We start from the raw sequence: 16,948 nt of genomic DNA on the forward strand, positions 1-16,948 counted from the left end.
TGCAAGCAAATGTTAGAGATGTTTGTTTATGTGCTTGTCTGCTAGGTTCCATTGAGGAAAGCCAAGAAAATTGCTGGTCCTTCTTAAACAATAGCTGGGTTTTTTTGGATGAAAACTAGTTAGGTGTGTCTTGCCACATGAAGCCTGGGACACTTACCAAGTCATGGTTCAAGAGTGTGCAGAGGTTTTGAAATCACCACAAATAGCAGTGCCAACCTGAAAGTGATTCCTTGAAGTAGTATCAGCTCAAACAGGCTGTGCTCTACATTGTCCCTCATGTTGTGCTCTGCAAACAAACTACTGCTGTATGCAGATGCTGTTCTGGTATCACTGAAATTAACAGATTAGACTGAGATTTGTAAGAGAAACATAACTGTACAAATGGTTGGCTGGACTGTGCCCAGCTACCTGTGTGATTTCCACCCCCCCCCCCCTTTTTTTTTTTTTTTTTCTTGGTGTAGAAGAATAATGTCTGTCAACTTGGTGATTTAAAGCAACTTGTGTTAATAATAAAGCAATCATAATTAAGCAAAACAACAAAAAATAAGAAACTTATTTTCAGTTTTGATATGGTAATTCCAGATAATGTGGTATTTGCATTTGAGTTGGCCTAATTAATTTGCATTATTGTACAAAGAAACCAAGCGTTAGTTAAAAAAACGATGCATATGTTTGATATTCCTTGTAATCATTCTACAGTTAATCTTTGTGGGCTTATATTTCCCCACCATTCATTTGTGAGTTGTTATATTAAAATATTTCTGTTAATGGATACCTTAGTATGTCTAATGCTATTTGCACAGATTTTTTCTATGTATTTCGTATGCATTTACTTAAGTCGGTAATTACACATGGCTTTGTGATAGGTGTGCTCTTTACTGTCAGCAATGGTGTTACCCAAATGGGAGAAAGAGCACAAAGAAACTGAGGATTAATGTGCTGTATAGTACATACGATTCTTGTATATGTATTGCTGCTACTCTGTGGATATCCATCTCTCTCAAAAAAATCCCAAACCTGTTTGATCTCCCAAAGACTGGACTTTCTCAGTAAGTAGCTCAAATGGAGCTGGGAGGGCAAGTAGAATGGGACCGCTATAATTCAGTACCTGTGTTTTAAAATTTCTAAAAACTACTTCAATCACCATGAAGTTAAGCTGTAAACCAAATTGTGTCCAACTTCCTAATGCAAACAATTTTTCTCTGAACAGAATATGAAAGTCTGATGTCAGACATGTGTGAAGTATTTCAGTAAAGCTTTCAATGCAAGGTACTGTAAAACATTTTTTTTTCCCTATTAAAATGTAAAAAAAAATACCAAGAAAGATATTGGATGTTTCTGGGGAAACAGTGCTGCCAATACTTGTGATGCATAAAACTATCTGTATGAGGATCTGAACCTGTAAATGTGAAACTGTTTGAAACAAGTGTTTCTTCTTAGGTGTTTGTACAGTGCCAGTTGTGGTGGAATTCTTGGTTGCGAAATACAAACTCTGGAAATACTGGGGAGTTAAAGTTTGGTAGTGTGGTAGAGTTTCAGACTTGTTCCAATATGGCCAATTTAAATGTCATTGTTTCAAGTGGTTAAATGGCATGTGAACAAGGATACTGTATATAGAATTAGTGCGAAGATTTACAAAACCAGTGGAAGGTTGAGTATTGGATTCTCACAAGAGATTTCTGCTAGAGATGAAAGAAAGCCTTCTCTTTAAGTACAGAAAATGAACAACTGAAGTAAAACACCTGGAATGTTATTTGTGTGTTAGGTCAGATGTAATTGCTACTGAAATAAACAAGTGCAAATTGTCTGCAGCAAGGAAAAGAACTATCCTGTTGGGCAGGAAGTTGCATTTATTATTCCTTGTTATTATGAAGGAAAGATTTTTTTTTTATATTCCTGGTGACTATGAAGATTAAACCAGAGATTTATGTTAATGCAAAGGATTAAAAGAATCTTAACAACATTTATAAAGATGCAAATGTTCGCCTGCATTTTATCTTTTTTCAGATGAATGTGCCATAAGGGAAATATTGAGGGGGGAGAACACATCCTCACTCTGAATTGCAACATCTGGTTTAATACTGCACTCACATGGTCACTATTAGTTGTTTTCATCAGTGTGGTTTTGAACAGTGTATGATAGACTTTTTCTCCCTAACTATTTTAAGACTCTCGGGGTATAGCCATCTATGACCAACTTCAAATATATAGTGCCTGTTTAGTGTATGGCTTCATGCATTGCAGATTTCAATGAACTGTAAATATTACTCAGTGTATTCTTTTTTTTCTTGCTACTTTGTCACTTTCAGATTTATTTTCTAAGCAGGACTGAGCTTGAAATACTGGCTCCACTGTAGAATGTCCCCAGTTTCAAACTGTTCTCTCAGTGCAAACACAGGCCACACCAGCATGGAAAATTATGTGATTTATTTGGGAGCCCTGACATATTATACATATATGTACATACATTTCATATGGAGAAACTATAGAAAAAAATATGCTTTGAAAAAGGAGGCAATTAAGGTGAAGGTGTAAACATCACTAGCCATTTATGTTCTGTTTTGGGTTTTTTCCTGTTCTTCGACCAATTGTTTACTAACAGATGAGTATTTATAAACAGAAGCCACCTGGATTTCTTAGGCAAGTCAACTGATATGATCGTGGAAATGTCACAGCTCTCAAATCAATATAAATCTTCAAAAGGTTTTGAGTAGTTAAACATCAAGTAATCCATATAGTAAAAGTCATAGCTTCGTTGCCGTTGAGAAGGAGAAAGCTGTGCAAAATACTGTTGTGTAATTTTAGTGGTAGTTCTTTCTTCATTGGAGTGTCTATCTTTAAACTTGGGGAAAGTTAAATTTTGTGGTGCACCAATTAAGTGCAAGAAAAAGTTTGCATCTTCTTCCATACTTTCAAATTTCCCAACGAAGTCATAGTCTATTAAACATGGGCTGCAAAGCCTATTGACATGATCCCAGTGGATATCCATACCCACTGGCCTATGTACATCCAGGAGATACTGAATGAACTCTTTAAATTTGACTCCAGAGCCTGTCCTTAATGCTTCTTTGGTGGCATTGACACGGTATCTGGAAATGATGGCTTTTCCAAAAACCGGGTGGTAGTAGTTATTTGGATGTTCAAACTTGTCCCGAAATGCAGATACCAGCTTTTCAAAGGGTTCACGAATAAAAAGCATCTTTGTGTAAGTGTTGAGCCTATGGTAAATTCCTTTGTGATCAAACCCATCCAGTCTTTTTAAATAGTTTCCGTAGTGCACTGTGTTGTGCTGTATATCTTTTGTGGAAGAAGCCAGCCCATTAAGAACCATAAGCACCCGTTTCCAGTTAGAGCAGCCAGCTTTTGGTACTTCACAGTATAAAACTCTGTATTTATCTTCTACAAATATTCTAGAAACATGATAAGGAGTGATTATTCTTCTATTATTACTCTTGTATTTAGAACATGTTTCCCTCATAATCCTCTTTCTTTCTCTTTGGATCTGATAGAGACTCTTCCACTTGTTGCTTCTGTCCTCAGATTTAAGCGTGGGCAGGTTGAGAATGGAGCTGTTTATGGAAATCAGGATTGGGCTCTTTTTAATTATAAATCTCCTCCTCCGTTTATGGAGCCCAATAGAATTAATTTCTTCACCTTTCTGTTGATCTTTCATTGCGAATGTTATGCTGCTTTGCTTTTTGTCTGTGCTTTGAAGCTTAGTGGGCACACTTTCAGATAGGTGTAATGAATCGCTCTGCTTTACTGTTGCTACTCTGTCTGCAGTATTTTTTCTTAATCTTCTATCCTGGTTATTGCTGGAAACACAGTCCTGATGGGGGAAAAAATAGATTAAAGGTGTTAGTAAATGAGAGAGTGTCAATCTTAACAGCTTGTACAATTTAGTGGGGATCTTTCATACGCTCTGAGTTCAGCAGATTTGTACAGCAAAATGCATTGCTCCAGGTCCTCAGCACTGTGCCTATGTTGGGGTACGGACTTTTCTCTTGTCATCTGGTTCTGTGCTTACATGAAATTCAAAGGCTGAGATGAGCCTGAACTGGTAAATTCCTGTTCAGATTTGGTTTTAACTGTATTTTAGGTGGTGACTGTACCCAGACTTTGATAGAATAACTTCGTCTGAGATATGTTGTCTTTGAAATTTCCCTAAAATGTATCTGAGTATTTTGAGGACTTCAATTATTCCAGGCTGCTTGTTGTCACATGAATCAGTTTGCCTCCCCCACCCCCACCCGCCAGTAACTTTATCTTTGCAGTGAGGGTAGTTGTGTGGAGAGTGAAGGCTGGCAGGGAAGGGAAGGTTATAATGTTTGCAAATTGGAGTGAGGGTGTAGAGGGAGCAAGAGTGGAAAGAGGGAAGCAGAAAGGACTGCAGTGAGAAAATGGAGGCTTTGCAGAGAAGTGGGTTTGGTGAGGGCTGTGTGAATGGAGACTCCAAAGGGAGGCTTGAGTGAGGTGAGCCTGGGACCAAAGTAACTGGGACTTGATGGGAAGCAGTAAGGGGTGGGAGTGAAGCAGTGGCAGGGGTTAGGCAAGTGAAAACAGAGTAAGCAAGGTGGGTCTATGGGTAAGGGGTGTCTGGGACCTGCTCTTTTTCATTAGGCAGATCTCACTGGTTAATACTTCTGGCACACAGCCCTGATGTGCTCCATTACTTCCTGCTGAATTAAATCCCAGTCCACATGTCTGTGCCTCTTGGACTACAATCAGGTTTTGAACACTGTTTAACTACAGGTCATCCCTGTTTTGGGAACTCACCTGGGAGCCAAGTGCCATATGAACCACAAGGGAGTATTTCAACAGAGGAGGCAGATGTAGATGCAGAGTGTTTATTGCTTACCCAAAATATTTAATGTTTGTTTAGAGGCTTTACAAATTGTGAGTTTCTGATTTTTCAGTCTTAATTTGCTCCCTACTAGTATTTAAAACTTATTTAAAAATAAGATAGTGGATGAATTTTAAGGTGTACAGTATGAGGATTAGTAGGGTCATGCTCTTTCAAGGTGGCAAATCAAATCTTAATTGTAATGGTGATTTTAAAAGCCTCTGTTGGCTGAAAAAAGTGATGCTCTAAGTAACTTGTTCTGTTATGGAGGTTATATCTTGCTACATCCTTTTAAGGGTGAGAGACTTAAAAAGCCTTAAAGAGACTCAGTAGTCATTATGAAAAGCATTGGTGATAAAAGAAGAAAAAAACCAAATTGTATTATTTTGTAGTTGACTTGCTTAAATTGTTAACTTCTACACAAAAGTCTGAACAGATCAGTATTAAGTAGGATTTTTAGAGTACTATGCAAGTTGTTGCAGAACTTACGCTTCTAAAATGTTTTGTTCGCTATAGTGGTAGTGGAGGTGGTATGTGATGTGCAGACTGCGAAAACAACTGATAATTTGTCATACAAGACAGTGTGTATTAAGTTGCTGGGAGTGATTGTTGTACTCTGCCCTTACCCAAAGAGGTTGTTTACAGTAGTCAAAGGTGTATTAAAGTTTTTGTCTATGTAAAATACTAGAAATACTTACCTATATTACCCTTTACAGAGTGGCTGAAATTCAATCGAATAAGAGTAACTAGACTCATGATGTGGCTGACATTTCAAGGTTATCAAACTCAAAACTTCCTAGATATGCACACATTTAGTGATAACGATGATAATGAACCTATAGTTTTTGGGAAACTCAAATGCCATGATTTCAATGTCTTCTGTCAGTCTAACTCTTCATCCAGAAGGTCAAGCTGGAGCTGTAGAGATGGAGTGATGTCAACTACATCGCACTGATTTCACCAGGCAATGGCATTTGGGTAACAGCTGTCAGCTGCACAGTTGTTCCTTTGTGTATCTTGCACTTGTCCTTTAACTATGAAAGCACTGCTATTTTGAGTGTGCTAACAGCCACTAGATGGAGGAATTTCACCAGTATTTTTCTTTTAGCCCATTTTTAAGTACCACCGAAGACATTTGTTTGATCGGTATGATTGCATACAGAATATTAATATATGCAAAGTTTACAGTATCTTTTAGCAATATCCAGTCTAGGAAAAAACTCATAAAACTAAAGTTGCATAGCTTATCAAATTCATATCTTAAAAGGAAAATTTGTACTTCATGGCAAAGCTTTGATGCATCTTTCCTTTTCAGTGCTTCGTTTCCAGTCTAGTGGCCTTATCTGAGCCATCTCTATCCATACTGCATACTCAGGATTTGGTACGTTTTCTTTATGTACTGCTGAAACTTACTTTTTTTGATTGCTGGAATCCCATGTTATATTTTATCCCTAAACAAAGAAAGAAATTAAAGTAATTATTTAGAAAAAATAAAAACATTAATTTTTGCTGGACTGGTAACAGTATGTCCTCTCGGTAACTAAAAAGAAAAGAGGAACAAGTTAATGCAATAAGTAGACCAATGATGAATCATACATAATTCATGTATATTTCATAGTTAACAATATCCTTGAAAGGCTTTGTTTAATTTATAGATGTCATAGCAGTTGTAGAATGGTGTGAATGTCTCTACATTCCTTTTACAGATGGGGAAACTGTGATGGAGAAAAGTGATTGCTTAACCTCCGGCCAAAAGGCCAGTAGCAGAATAAGAAGCGGCTGGAATTAGTGATCCTAGGTTAGAGCTCTCAAAAAAGGCTGTTCTTTGTGTACTTACCAAAAGCTGTGTCGTTTCTCCCCCCTGCAACTGTGGATAGTATGGTACTTAATCATAGTAATAGCTTGCATTAAGTACTGCTGTAAAATCACAGCAACACACAGTGGAGTTGCATGTAAGTGAGGTACAGTTTGCAGAGTTATAGAGAGACAGCACAGAATTGTGTTATGTCAGATCTTCTGGCTTCTACAGTGATTTCTGCTTGAAAACATAATAATAAAGATGTGACAATCCTAGAAGGCAGCTTTAGCACGTGTGTAGGATCTCATTACTGTTTCTAACCTCCGCTGAGTATAAGTTAATAATAGAGGAATGTATAATGGAAAACACTTCCTAATGATGAAATTAGTTTGGGGCTTTTCAACTTATAAAACTGCTATCTGTCATCACTGTCACTGTTGCTTGAGAACTTCAGTTGCCTAAGACTTCAGTTTAATAAGTCTGCATTGCATTACAAATCCACAGCCTTTTTGACAAGGACAATTACAGATAAAGGTATTGCAAAGCATTATAAGTGAAAGCGTCGCTGGGATAGCTCAGTCCCATCAGACTAATTTTCATGGTGCTCTGAAAGCTCTCAGAAGTACTGTGTGCACATAGTTCACATTGTAATTTATTGCAGTTAAAGTAGACTTAGAAGATCAATCATGTTTTGTTATGGTTTTTTTAAATCGGATCTACAAACTGGTGTTTATACTCGAATCTAGGTAAAATTGCTATGGTTATTTCTATGCTGTTAGAGCTCATCTAGCAGTGCTCATTACTCTTTTGGCTCATGTTTGAGCTTTAATTCCACTGCAGCAATTTGTAAGCAATAAAAAAACTTGAGTTAAGTTGGATGGGGATATTGTGATTCTGTGCCTATTAAAAGCAAAGGGCATATTATTTTTACTTCATCAGAAGTAAGTTCCAGACATCTCACGGAAGGACTCTTCAGCCTTTTCCTAGCAGCTTCTCAAAAATGCTTAGCTGTAAAATAAACTCTGAAGGTGTATTCTAAAGAGAAACAGAGCTAATCTATAGCATCCTTCTGTGAGTTCTGGAGGATTAAAAGTGATACTGTTGCACCAGGCTTTAGGAGATGTTAATTGAGCTGTTGTGCAGTTCTTGGTGGGATCAGTTAAAAAGAACCACGTTTATTCTACGGCTATGTAATATGTTACAGACCAATGAATGTATGGAAACTGCTGTCCATAAAGAACAGCAAAAACTGAGCACCAGCGCTTTGAAAGAATTGGTACTAGAGCATGGGTGATCTGTTTAAACCATGAAAATGTTCTGTTTGTCAGCAGACGTAACCTTCTTTTTTGCTAACCCTAAAGGCATAACTCTAAGCCACTTGAGCTAGATTTGTATTGGCTGCTTGGCCTTCGCTCTAAGGCATCGTTAATACAGCGAGTTGGAGTAGTTGCTTAACTTTCACTTTAGGCTTTCTTGTAGCAAAGCTTGAAATTGAATGTTATTTTCCTTATAAATTCAGAATATTGTTATACTCTTCTTTCTTACAGGCAGAAATCATGTGTGTCAGGTACAGCTTTGAGAAGTTAACACTGTTAAGAAATTTAGTCTGGTATTGTGGGTTGGTCAATTCTGCTCATTTTATATGGATAAGTTTTGGTTCTTGTGTATATGTAATGCAATGCACTTAATTCTTGTAATAATGTTATTACAGACATAGCCACTATTCTGTTCAGTACCAATTTATTATTCTAGAGTATTTTATTTTTGGTCAGTCTTTAAATTGTCTTTAAACTTTAAATTGAGCAGTTCAAGTCATACTTCATCCTCTGTCACAGATCTTGCAGGCTTACTTTGGCTGTCGATACTATCAACATGCATAGGTGAGAATTTATGTATTTGAGTATTGCTCCTACTGTGAGCTAGTTATGCCTACCAGTGTAAGATAGGAGAATGGTTGTGCAGTCCTCCCCAAAAGATATCATGTAATGTTGACAAATCCGCTGCCTTTCTGTGAAAGCATTTTGAGCTTTCCACAATTGAAAACATAAATAGGTGAGAAAAGACTTGGTCACCTATTGGAAAACTGAGCAAGTATTTTGGACAGAATCAGATGCAAATAGGCATTTGCTGTGTCCAAATTAGAATGTAAAAGTTAGGGTTAATTTTCTTTTTTTAGCTGTGGTCTCTTGTCCTGACTTCAATGGGAGCAGTGATAGCTTGTAGCAAAAACACACTCTTTGTGTAATTACCTGTTTAAGTTGCTATGTGTCTGCCAGGAGCAATAATTATTAAAAAAACCCACAAAATTGCAAAAAGCAGCTATGAAACCCGTCTTGTGGTTAATCATGACTAATCATGTTTTCGCAGTAGTGTTTCATAAAGGTAACTTACTTTAGAGATTAATACTTTGCACTGATATGCTGTGCTTTAAAAAAGATTTTAAATAAATGCTAGTAGGAGATGAGTAACTGTTTAAAAATTATTCTTAATTTACTGGCTTTAAGATGTAATCAGAACAACAAATCATGTTTAATGTAAATGTTTGGTGAAGCGCTTGCCAATCTCTTCAATGTTTTCTGAATTTGTGATTTCTAAAGTTGGCTTTTTAGCTGTCTTTCTCATGATACAGTCTGTCACTTGAGATTTAAAGCTACATAAAAAAAAAAACCCTCTTAAGTGCAATTAACTCAGCAAAGTTGTATTGCACAGATCTACTATACTAATCAAAATCTAATTGTAATGTCATGCTACATCTTTACTATCAGTGTTACTTACCAGTTCTCAGATGTTATTGCCAAAAAGTAATTTTTTTCCCCCATAAATAAACCACTAGTGTCTGCTGCACCGCGGTGAACTTAGTGATCATTAAACATTTGGTGCCAGACACAATGATGACCAACATCTCACTGCAGTTCAAACAGAGAGAATAGCTGCACGACAGAATCATTCTATCAATTGTACGTTATGTCAGTATTCATGTTCTTTTCTCTTCCCCTTGTACAACCATGATTTTTCCAGACCTGAGCTTGGCCTGTGTTTTAGGTCTGCTTTTGTTGTCTTTCATGAAATACTAGCCTTATGCTTCATCTAGTCCCACCATATACTTAAACCCATTGTGAGCTTTTTTTTTTAAGTGCTACTAGCAACACTATAAAATGACCTTAATCTTCTCTGTGTAATGCTATCTAGCTTTGCCCCTGCCATCTCCTCTGTCTCTGCTTCAAGACCTATTTGGTTTGCCTCTGGTGTTTTCCTCTGTTCTGAGACTACACTACAGCTGAATATTTTAAAATAGAAATGGTAACTTCAAGTCTGCATCTGTGACTCCACCCTTTAATGGGTTTTTCTGAATGGTGTATACTTGTTTGCATCACCCTAACTGATTTGTGAAATATACTCTGGAAGGGCTGTTGCTTTCATTGCGTGAACATCTGTGTCAAGTGTCCTATTTGTATGCACTCCAGTCTTAGGTCTTTACTCGATGACAACAACATGTACTTAATAGAGAATGAATAATAGACTAGTAATCAGAATTCTGGTTAGCATTAAACATTTTTAGTTTGAAAAGGATTTTCCCCACTGTACTGGGGTTAATGGTCTTTTTCTGGTGGGTTTTTTTTTATCATTTAAAATGAAGAACTGCCCATTTCTGATCAACTTACTCTGGTGTCTAATTGTTTATGTATTTGAATTATATTACTCATTAAAGAAATTTAATTGTTTTTAAGATTGCTACCATACCATTGTAAATAATTTTTTTTACACATATGAAAAATGTAGTGTATAAACCTTTTCTTAGAATGTGCTTTTATTTTGAAATTGCAGCCTAATTAATGGATTAAGCTTTTTATGTCTGTATGCTTATTGTATGCTATGTGTATATGCTGCTTGTATCTAAAATATATAGCTTATTTTATTATGGACCCCCCTCCTCAGAAGTCCCCACCTACCTCATTTTAGTACGTATGAAATTAATGAGGCAGAATAAAGAAGCCTTAGCAAGACTGTAGCACATCTTAAATTGTGCTTCAGGAAAGAAGCAAACCTATACAGTGACTACATAACCTAACCTCTTTGAGTCCCCAGTGAAGCTGCAAGTATGCAGTGTCATATCTCACAGATGAGTAAACTTTTACAGTGAATTTTTTGGTTAAATGATACACTGCTGAGCCCTTGTCAAAGCTAAATGCTCAGTGACAGGACACGCATCATAGTGTTTTACAGACTTGTGAAGTCATATATTTCTGAGACACAGAATGTCTATTTTCACATCTGTTTCACGCTAATTGTTGCAGTGGTAAAGACAGCACAAACAGTTTTTACTCTGTTCTCTGTGAATGAGGGGTTGCATGCAAGCAAACTATAGCCTCCTGCAATTTGACCAAAGAACTTGTCTGTCACTCTTGAAATGAAAGCAGTCAAACGCAGCTTCCATAGCACTTACCACTTTTGTGGCAGAATAATTATATATATAATGACAAGAATAAATTTATTTATGTATGAATTTTAAGAGTGAATTATTGGGGAACTCATTTGTAATGCAGCTTTTCTGGAAAAAAAAAAAAATAGCTGTTACTGCAAATATTTTATTCTCATCTCTATTGCTACAGTATGTACCATGTAGTGGGTACATTTTTCCACTTTACATGGCAAAGTGTAGCATGTTATTTGTTACTATTCCAGCTTTTTGCATGTCAGAAGCAGAGGCTGATAACTGCATTTGCCAAACTGACCTGTTTTTTAGGTTGTCACGTGTTGAATTACAAACTCAAATATTGATTGTCTGAAATGCCAATGTTACCCCTTATAGTGTGAAAAAATTAAATCCAGACTCATACAGTGAGTCTTTAATGTCTAGATTAGAATGTATGTATCCAATTTCTAATCGTGATGTTCAGCTCACCAGATTGCTCAAGTAGTGAGATGTGGTTTATCCGCTGAAGACTAAGGTTCTATGGCCCAGATTCTGCGTACATCTCTGGGTGTATTGGATTCTCACTTACATGCTATCTAGGTAGTTGTATGTGTGTACCCTTAACACACCATGTGTCAGTGGACTGTGGGCTGTAGAAACACTTCCAGCTGGTGTGAAGCTGTCCCAGCAGAGCCTGGGGGCTGAGCTGCTAAGAGAAGGATCCTCCAGCAGGCTTCATTGTAGGGCACATGGGCTGCATGCAATAAAGCTGCAACCCTTGAAGAACCTCACTGTGAGGGTGACATAATTTTGCCCCTGGTAGGTGGTGTGTGTTCCAGGGGAATCTTGATTTTTATAGCTATGATGGAGAATAAGGACTGTTAACTTGAGAGTAGTTCTTCTATGGTGCTACGTTAGTATTTCTCCAGATGCAATTATTGGCTCCTCTTCAGTGCTTTCTACAATCTCTATTTTTGGCTAACACTTCCAGCCTTTTTCTTTTGTGCTTTTCCTGCTCTTAATATTCATGCTTTGTTCTTTCCAATAACTTCTTTCCCTTGACTTTTCTTTCCCTGTATGAAGAATTCTCAGGCTCTGCTCTGACACTGTGATCCAGCACTTCTGAGGGTGTAACAAAAGTTAAGCTTGTAATATTTCCAGAAACAAGAATTTCTGCATTTGATTAACTCCATTTTAATTGATCCTTCTCAATTTGAAACTTACTTGTATTCTATTGCTTTACTGTTGTCTTGCCAGCAATGTTGATGCTGAAAAAAACAAACCACAAAACTCTCATAGGGAAAATCTAGCCGGGATATTTCATACCCTTCAGAGGGATGTTCATTAACAACATCATCTGACAGGATTGCATTTTTATTCTAATAAAAATATACTGCATTTAAAGCAAGATTTATAGAAAAAAAATTATGTATTTCCTCTTTTGAGTGCAGTTAAATAAAAAGATGTTTATTTGCTGTGTGAACATTAAACCTTCTTATGTTCTCATGCCTCCATGGTTCTGGTATCCAGCATCGATCTCCTATTACTCTTTGTCACAAAGAAAATGATTCTGAAGTCCATCTTGCTGATTTAAAGGAGATGGAAACTTAACAGACAGTTTTGATGGTTGTTTTCTTTGAACAGAGGGGGATGGATGGAATGTTTCTGTGACTGTTTCACAGTCTTCAGAGCAGCCCTTTGGAGCTCCAAGTAGTTAAGCATGGCTCTGAGCAAAGAGCTTCTTTTTTCCCTATTTTGGGAAGGCATAAGAAGTTTGCCAGCTACCAAGGGTTAGGGTTTTTAAAATCTCTTTGAGCCGCCTTTCATGTGTGAGTTCTTTTGTAAATCAGATAACTCTGATTTTTTTTAATTTTTTTTTTATTCTTGAGTGTTTAGCTTTTTTGTTTCAATCCTACCATTGCCAAGCATGCAGTTCTTAATAGTTTAAATGTAATCTATTCGAGAACTTTGAACTCTGACTTGTGGATTATTCTTAAGGAGTTGTGGTGAAGTAGAACACTTGCCAAAAGACAGCCATTCACTCTCCTTTTCTCCTCTCCTGTGCTAGTATTGTGCACAAAGTGAATTACTTCGTATTGCTCTTGAGCTTTTCAATCCGAGTCAGTTTCAGAGAGGTAGACATTGAGTCTTAGTGCAACCATTAGCTTCATATTTCTAAACCAGGCAAATCTACAGTTTCCCCATCCTGTAGGCAATGCAGTACTGTGCTGGATTTGTGTCATGGGGTACTTAAAATGGTAGCTGCCTGTGTGCTCTTCAGATGATTAAAACACTTACTCTGGCTTTTTGTGCCTGAAATGACTTTCCATCTTAATGAAGCAAGGGAGTCTCTGGACAGAAGTATTGTATATGGGGAAAGCAATGCAGTTCTGAAGGGCATACCCTGGAAATAATTAAAACCATTAGGTTCGTCCATCAGTTTGAACAAGAACAAAAAATAAAATTAAAATGGGGAACCGAAGTAGAGATCAGTACACACGTTAAGTGACTTGTAATTTTTGCCCCTTGAGGACTTTAATACTGTCAAAGAACTTGGTGTTCCTGGTCTGTTTGTGGTACTGGTAGCCAATACTGTACATCTAAATCGAGCAAAACTGCAAAAAGTCATCATTCAGAATCACAGCACTTGCTAAATTGTGGCTGCTGCTGTGTTGTCATTGCTTCCTTCTTGATTTCCTGATTAACTGCCTTGTATCCAATACTCTTGACATAATGTCCCTCCTAACATTTTAACTTAGGCCATCCTTCATGCACAGCTTTCTCTGCTTTTTTGGGTAAGGGATTCTTGGAATAAAAGATCACAGTATGGAGCCGGTACCCACCGTTTCTAAATGTGGGTGCCACCTGAGTACAGTGTTCATGTCTACACAGTGTTTCTCAGACAGAATACCCAGGCTATTCTCCTGCTGTTGTTTCCCCCCCACAAAAGCTTTATGCCTCTTGGACAACTTGCCTTACATCTGTTTTCGTGTATGTATTTGTGTGTTGTGTGCTAGTAAGAAATACTAGCTCTTGAAAATTTCATTTATTTTCCATTATCTGAAATGCAACTTCATGTGAGAAATAATTGGTTTTATATGGTTTGCTTTGCAAATTCTTTGATTCATTGGGGTCAAAGCAAGAGAGAAGCAGAAACAGAAATAGTAGCATTTTAGGGGAATAATTTTCTTTTGATTCAAAACCCAATTAAAGTGTTGCTGTGACTTCCTGGTAAGTCCCACCACCTGCGTATCTGCAGTGACTTTGTTTGCTAAGTATTGTTCAAAACTGTGGTGCTAGTCTTGTCCAGAAAGTTATTAATTTACATTCAGACTTTGTAATGAGGCTTTCTTTCATCTGTCCTCTACTCCATTGTTGAGATCATAAGTTGTTTGAAGAGAAGATTCTTGTATTATTTGGAATCTGGAAACGCTGATACTTCCCTGAATTGCAACATGCTAATAGAACAGGTATATGAACCTTTAAAGAAAGATCACATACTACAGTGTTTTTTCATATGTTCTTATGTTCCAAAATATACCAAATCAATCTCCTTGACTACATACATAATCATGTAACTTACACTTGGTCTGTTTCCTTGATAGCTAATAAAGGAAAGTGAAATGCATGGTACCTTTATCTTGCAAGCTGAATTAAATGAATACAAGAAGCTGTTTGTGAATTTGAGGAAGGTATCACTACTTGTTTGTTTTGTCTTCTCTTTGGTATTTAGCCATGTTAATTAGAGAGTGCCATTTTCTGTCTTAATTTGTATTCAATAAGAATTCTATGAGGAAAGCAGAAAAGTCAAGCTTGTGCTATTGCATTCACTATTCTTTTTGTGGATGTATCCCTAGGAATATTGTTAATTGACTTCATCAGCTTTCAGGCACTGTCAGCAGTTACTTGCAATTTCTACCTATTACCCTCAGTTATTCTCCATTCTTATATTTAATATTTGCATATTGCCTTCATAGCATGACTTTGACAAAGACATTACACTTTATTCAAGATTAAACCTTAACTTTTACTTTTTAATAAAATATAGCACTGCATTTATATTTAGTAGCCTGGAGAACCGTTCAGGTAACCAGAAGAGTTTGAATGAATCTTGGGCAAGCACTTCATGTAACTTGTGGCTGTAGTGGAGCATGGGATAGCTAGGCAGAATAGCTCACCTAGAACTCCAGAATGTTTCAAGAAATTGTGGAAGTGGGACACTAAAGCTTCAATGGTCTTTCTGTTGAAGCGAGGACAAAGTAATACAGGTGGAATTCTGGACTGCTTTTGTATCACTCTGTAGCAGCATTTCTTTGGGAGAGGAAGCACAAATGGAAAGAGAGAAGGCTGCAGGCAAAACTTGAAAGGCAGATCTATGGAGACATGCCTCTGAGTGATAAAGTTCAATTATGTGATAGATTGGCCATGTATCAAATGCCACAGATGTGCATCCAAGTGCTGTACATTATAATGTTACAATTGCCTGGAACTGATAGTTCTCATAGTTAATTACTGACAGGTCTTCCTAGTATAAGAGAAATATGTAGCATTAGAAAAAAAGGTTAACACCTGCAACTTAGCTACAAAAACATAGTGCAAAAAGGGTGATAATTGGACAAACTTTGATTCATGACCTGTAAGAAACAAGCAGGAGATAGCAGTTCTGGGAAAGGTGTGAGGAGTTGAGCTCTTTGCCAGGCCTTTTATTCCTGACTAATGAGCAACTGAAGGACAGTGGTGATTTTCTGTTAGTTGTTTCTCACTGGTCTTGTTCTTGTCCTTCGTGGAGGACTTCCTATTTCTTGTTAAGGAGCTCACTTACACTCTTCCGCCAGCCAGATTTTAGCGACTATTTGGTAGAACAATTTGCTTGCATAAGAATAGCGTCTTGGATTATTGACTTTCGTATCAGTAAGAATGAGGGGGAAATTATTCTTCTCAGGAAACCTAGTGATAACTGTTTCTGCTAGCCATGTAACACAGTGTGGTACCCAGGATTTGGCCTGAGCTGGAAACCCAGGTGGGAAGATTCAAGGTGCTAGTCTTGAGTTCTAGCAAGACTGAAACTTTTTAAGGGTTAGTGCAGGCTATTTTAAGATATTCTGAAACTTTTGGAAGTCACGAGTTAACTTTTGTGTAAAGCTAGGAAAAATCCATGTAAAGCTAAAAAAAATGGCCATTATGTTTTTTAAATTTATGACGTTTTTTGGAGAACTGACTTGACTAAATACAGTGAACCTAAGATGCTAGCCAGGAAGATAAATGATGGAATAATCACTGTTAATTCAAGAAATAGCCATGAAGTTGAAAGTGGCAAGAAAGTTATATATCCTGAAATGGCTTGGGAGTAGTACAGATATCTGCACTCTCAAGAGATCATGCTGTGTTACCTTATTTAGTGATCCAGACCTTTGTCTGTCTTTCCAAGTGAACGCTGAACTTGGTAACAGTCTTTATCTTGGTTCTTCCCAGTTGCTGTATAGTCAGTGGGAATACAGATATTTTTAGGGGTGGACTTGCAATCAAAAGTAAGGGGAAGACAGTCTTCAGTGGTATTTGGTTTGGGAGTTCTGCTGTACTCACGTCATACTTTGCATGGCTTGCATGTAACGAGTGTTCCAAAATAGTGCACTTCTCCTTTTCCAGGCAGAAAGGTTTTAATTTCCCTCCACCAAGCTACTACTGTTTTTTTCTACTTTGGACCCCATATTGAGGGTTTTGTCTTTAGCAGTGTGTTGCAGCAAGTGTGTTGTATGGCAGCTGCTCACCTTTACATCCTTGAAAATAGTAACGGTGCTGTTATTGGGTCTGGCCAAGCTCCCCAGCAGCACTCGCAGCACTGTGCTCGCATTGGTAGCTAGGCAGGGGGTGATAACACACCAGTGTTGTGGCT

General features: G+C 37.4%; 2 protein-coding genes and 1 long non-coding RNA gene across 4 annotated transcripts in view; 1 reads left to right on the plus strand and 2 right to left on the minus strand.

The window, feature by feature from the left end:
* Positions 1–16,948, minus strand: part of KCTD15 (potassium channel tetramerization domain containing 15) — a 221,981-nt gene that overhangs the window by 76,573 nt on the left and 128,460 nt on the right. The window lies entirely within an intron of this gene.
* LOC308053602 overlaps positions 1–16,948 on the plus strand; it is a 184,088-nt gene that overhangs the window by 13,348 nt on the left and 153,792 nt on the right. Inside the window, exon 2 of the long non-coding RNA XR_013923690.1 lies at positions 1,211–1,269. This is a non-coding gene — a long non-coding RNA (uncharacterized lncRNA). The remainder of the gene's footprint in view (positions 1–1,210; positions 1,270–16,948) is intronic.
* CHST8 (carbohydrate sulfotransferase 8) overlaps positions 800–16,948 on the minus strand; it is a gene marked incomplete at its 5' end in the record, with an annotated part of 144,621 nt that continues 128,472 nt past the window's right edge. For both annotated transcript variants that reach the window (XM_080365024.1, XM_080365025.1), the window contains 2 exons: positions 800–3,829; positions 6,257–6,294. In XM_080365024.1, coding sequence (XP_080221150.1) covers positions 2,684–3,829; positions 6,257–6,294 — 1,184 coding nt within the window. In that variant the 3' untranslated portion in view covers positions 800–2,683. The remainder of the gene's footprint in view (positions 3,830–6,256; positions 6,295–16,948) is intronic.

This window comes from Falco punctatus, assembly GCF_963210335.1.
Source record: "Falco punctatus genome assembly, chromosome: 14".
Classification (NCBI taxonomy): Eukaryota; Metazoa; Chordata; class Aves; order Falconiformes; family Falconidae; genus Falco; species Falco punctatus.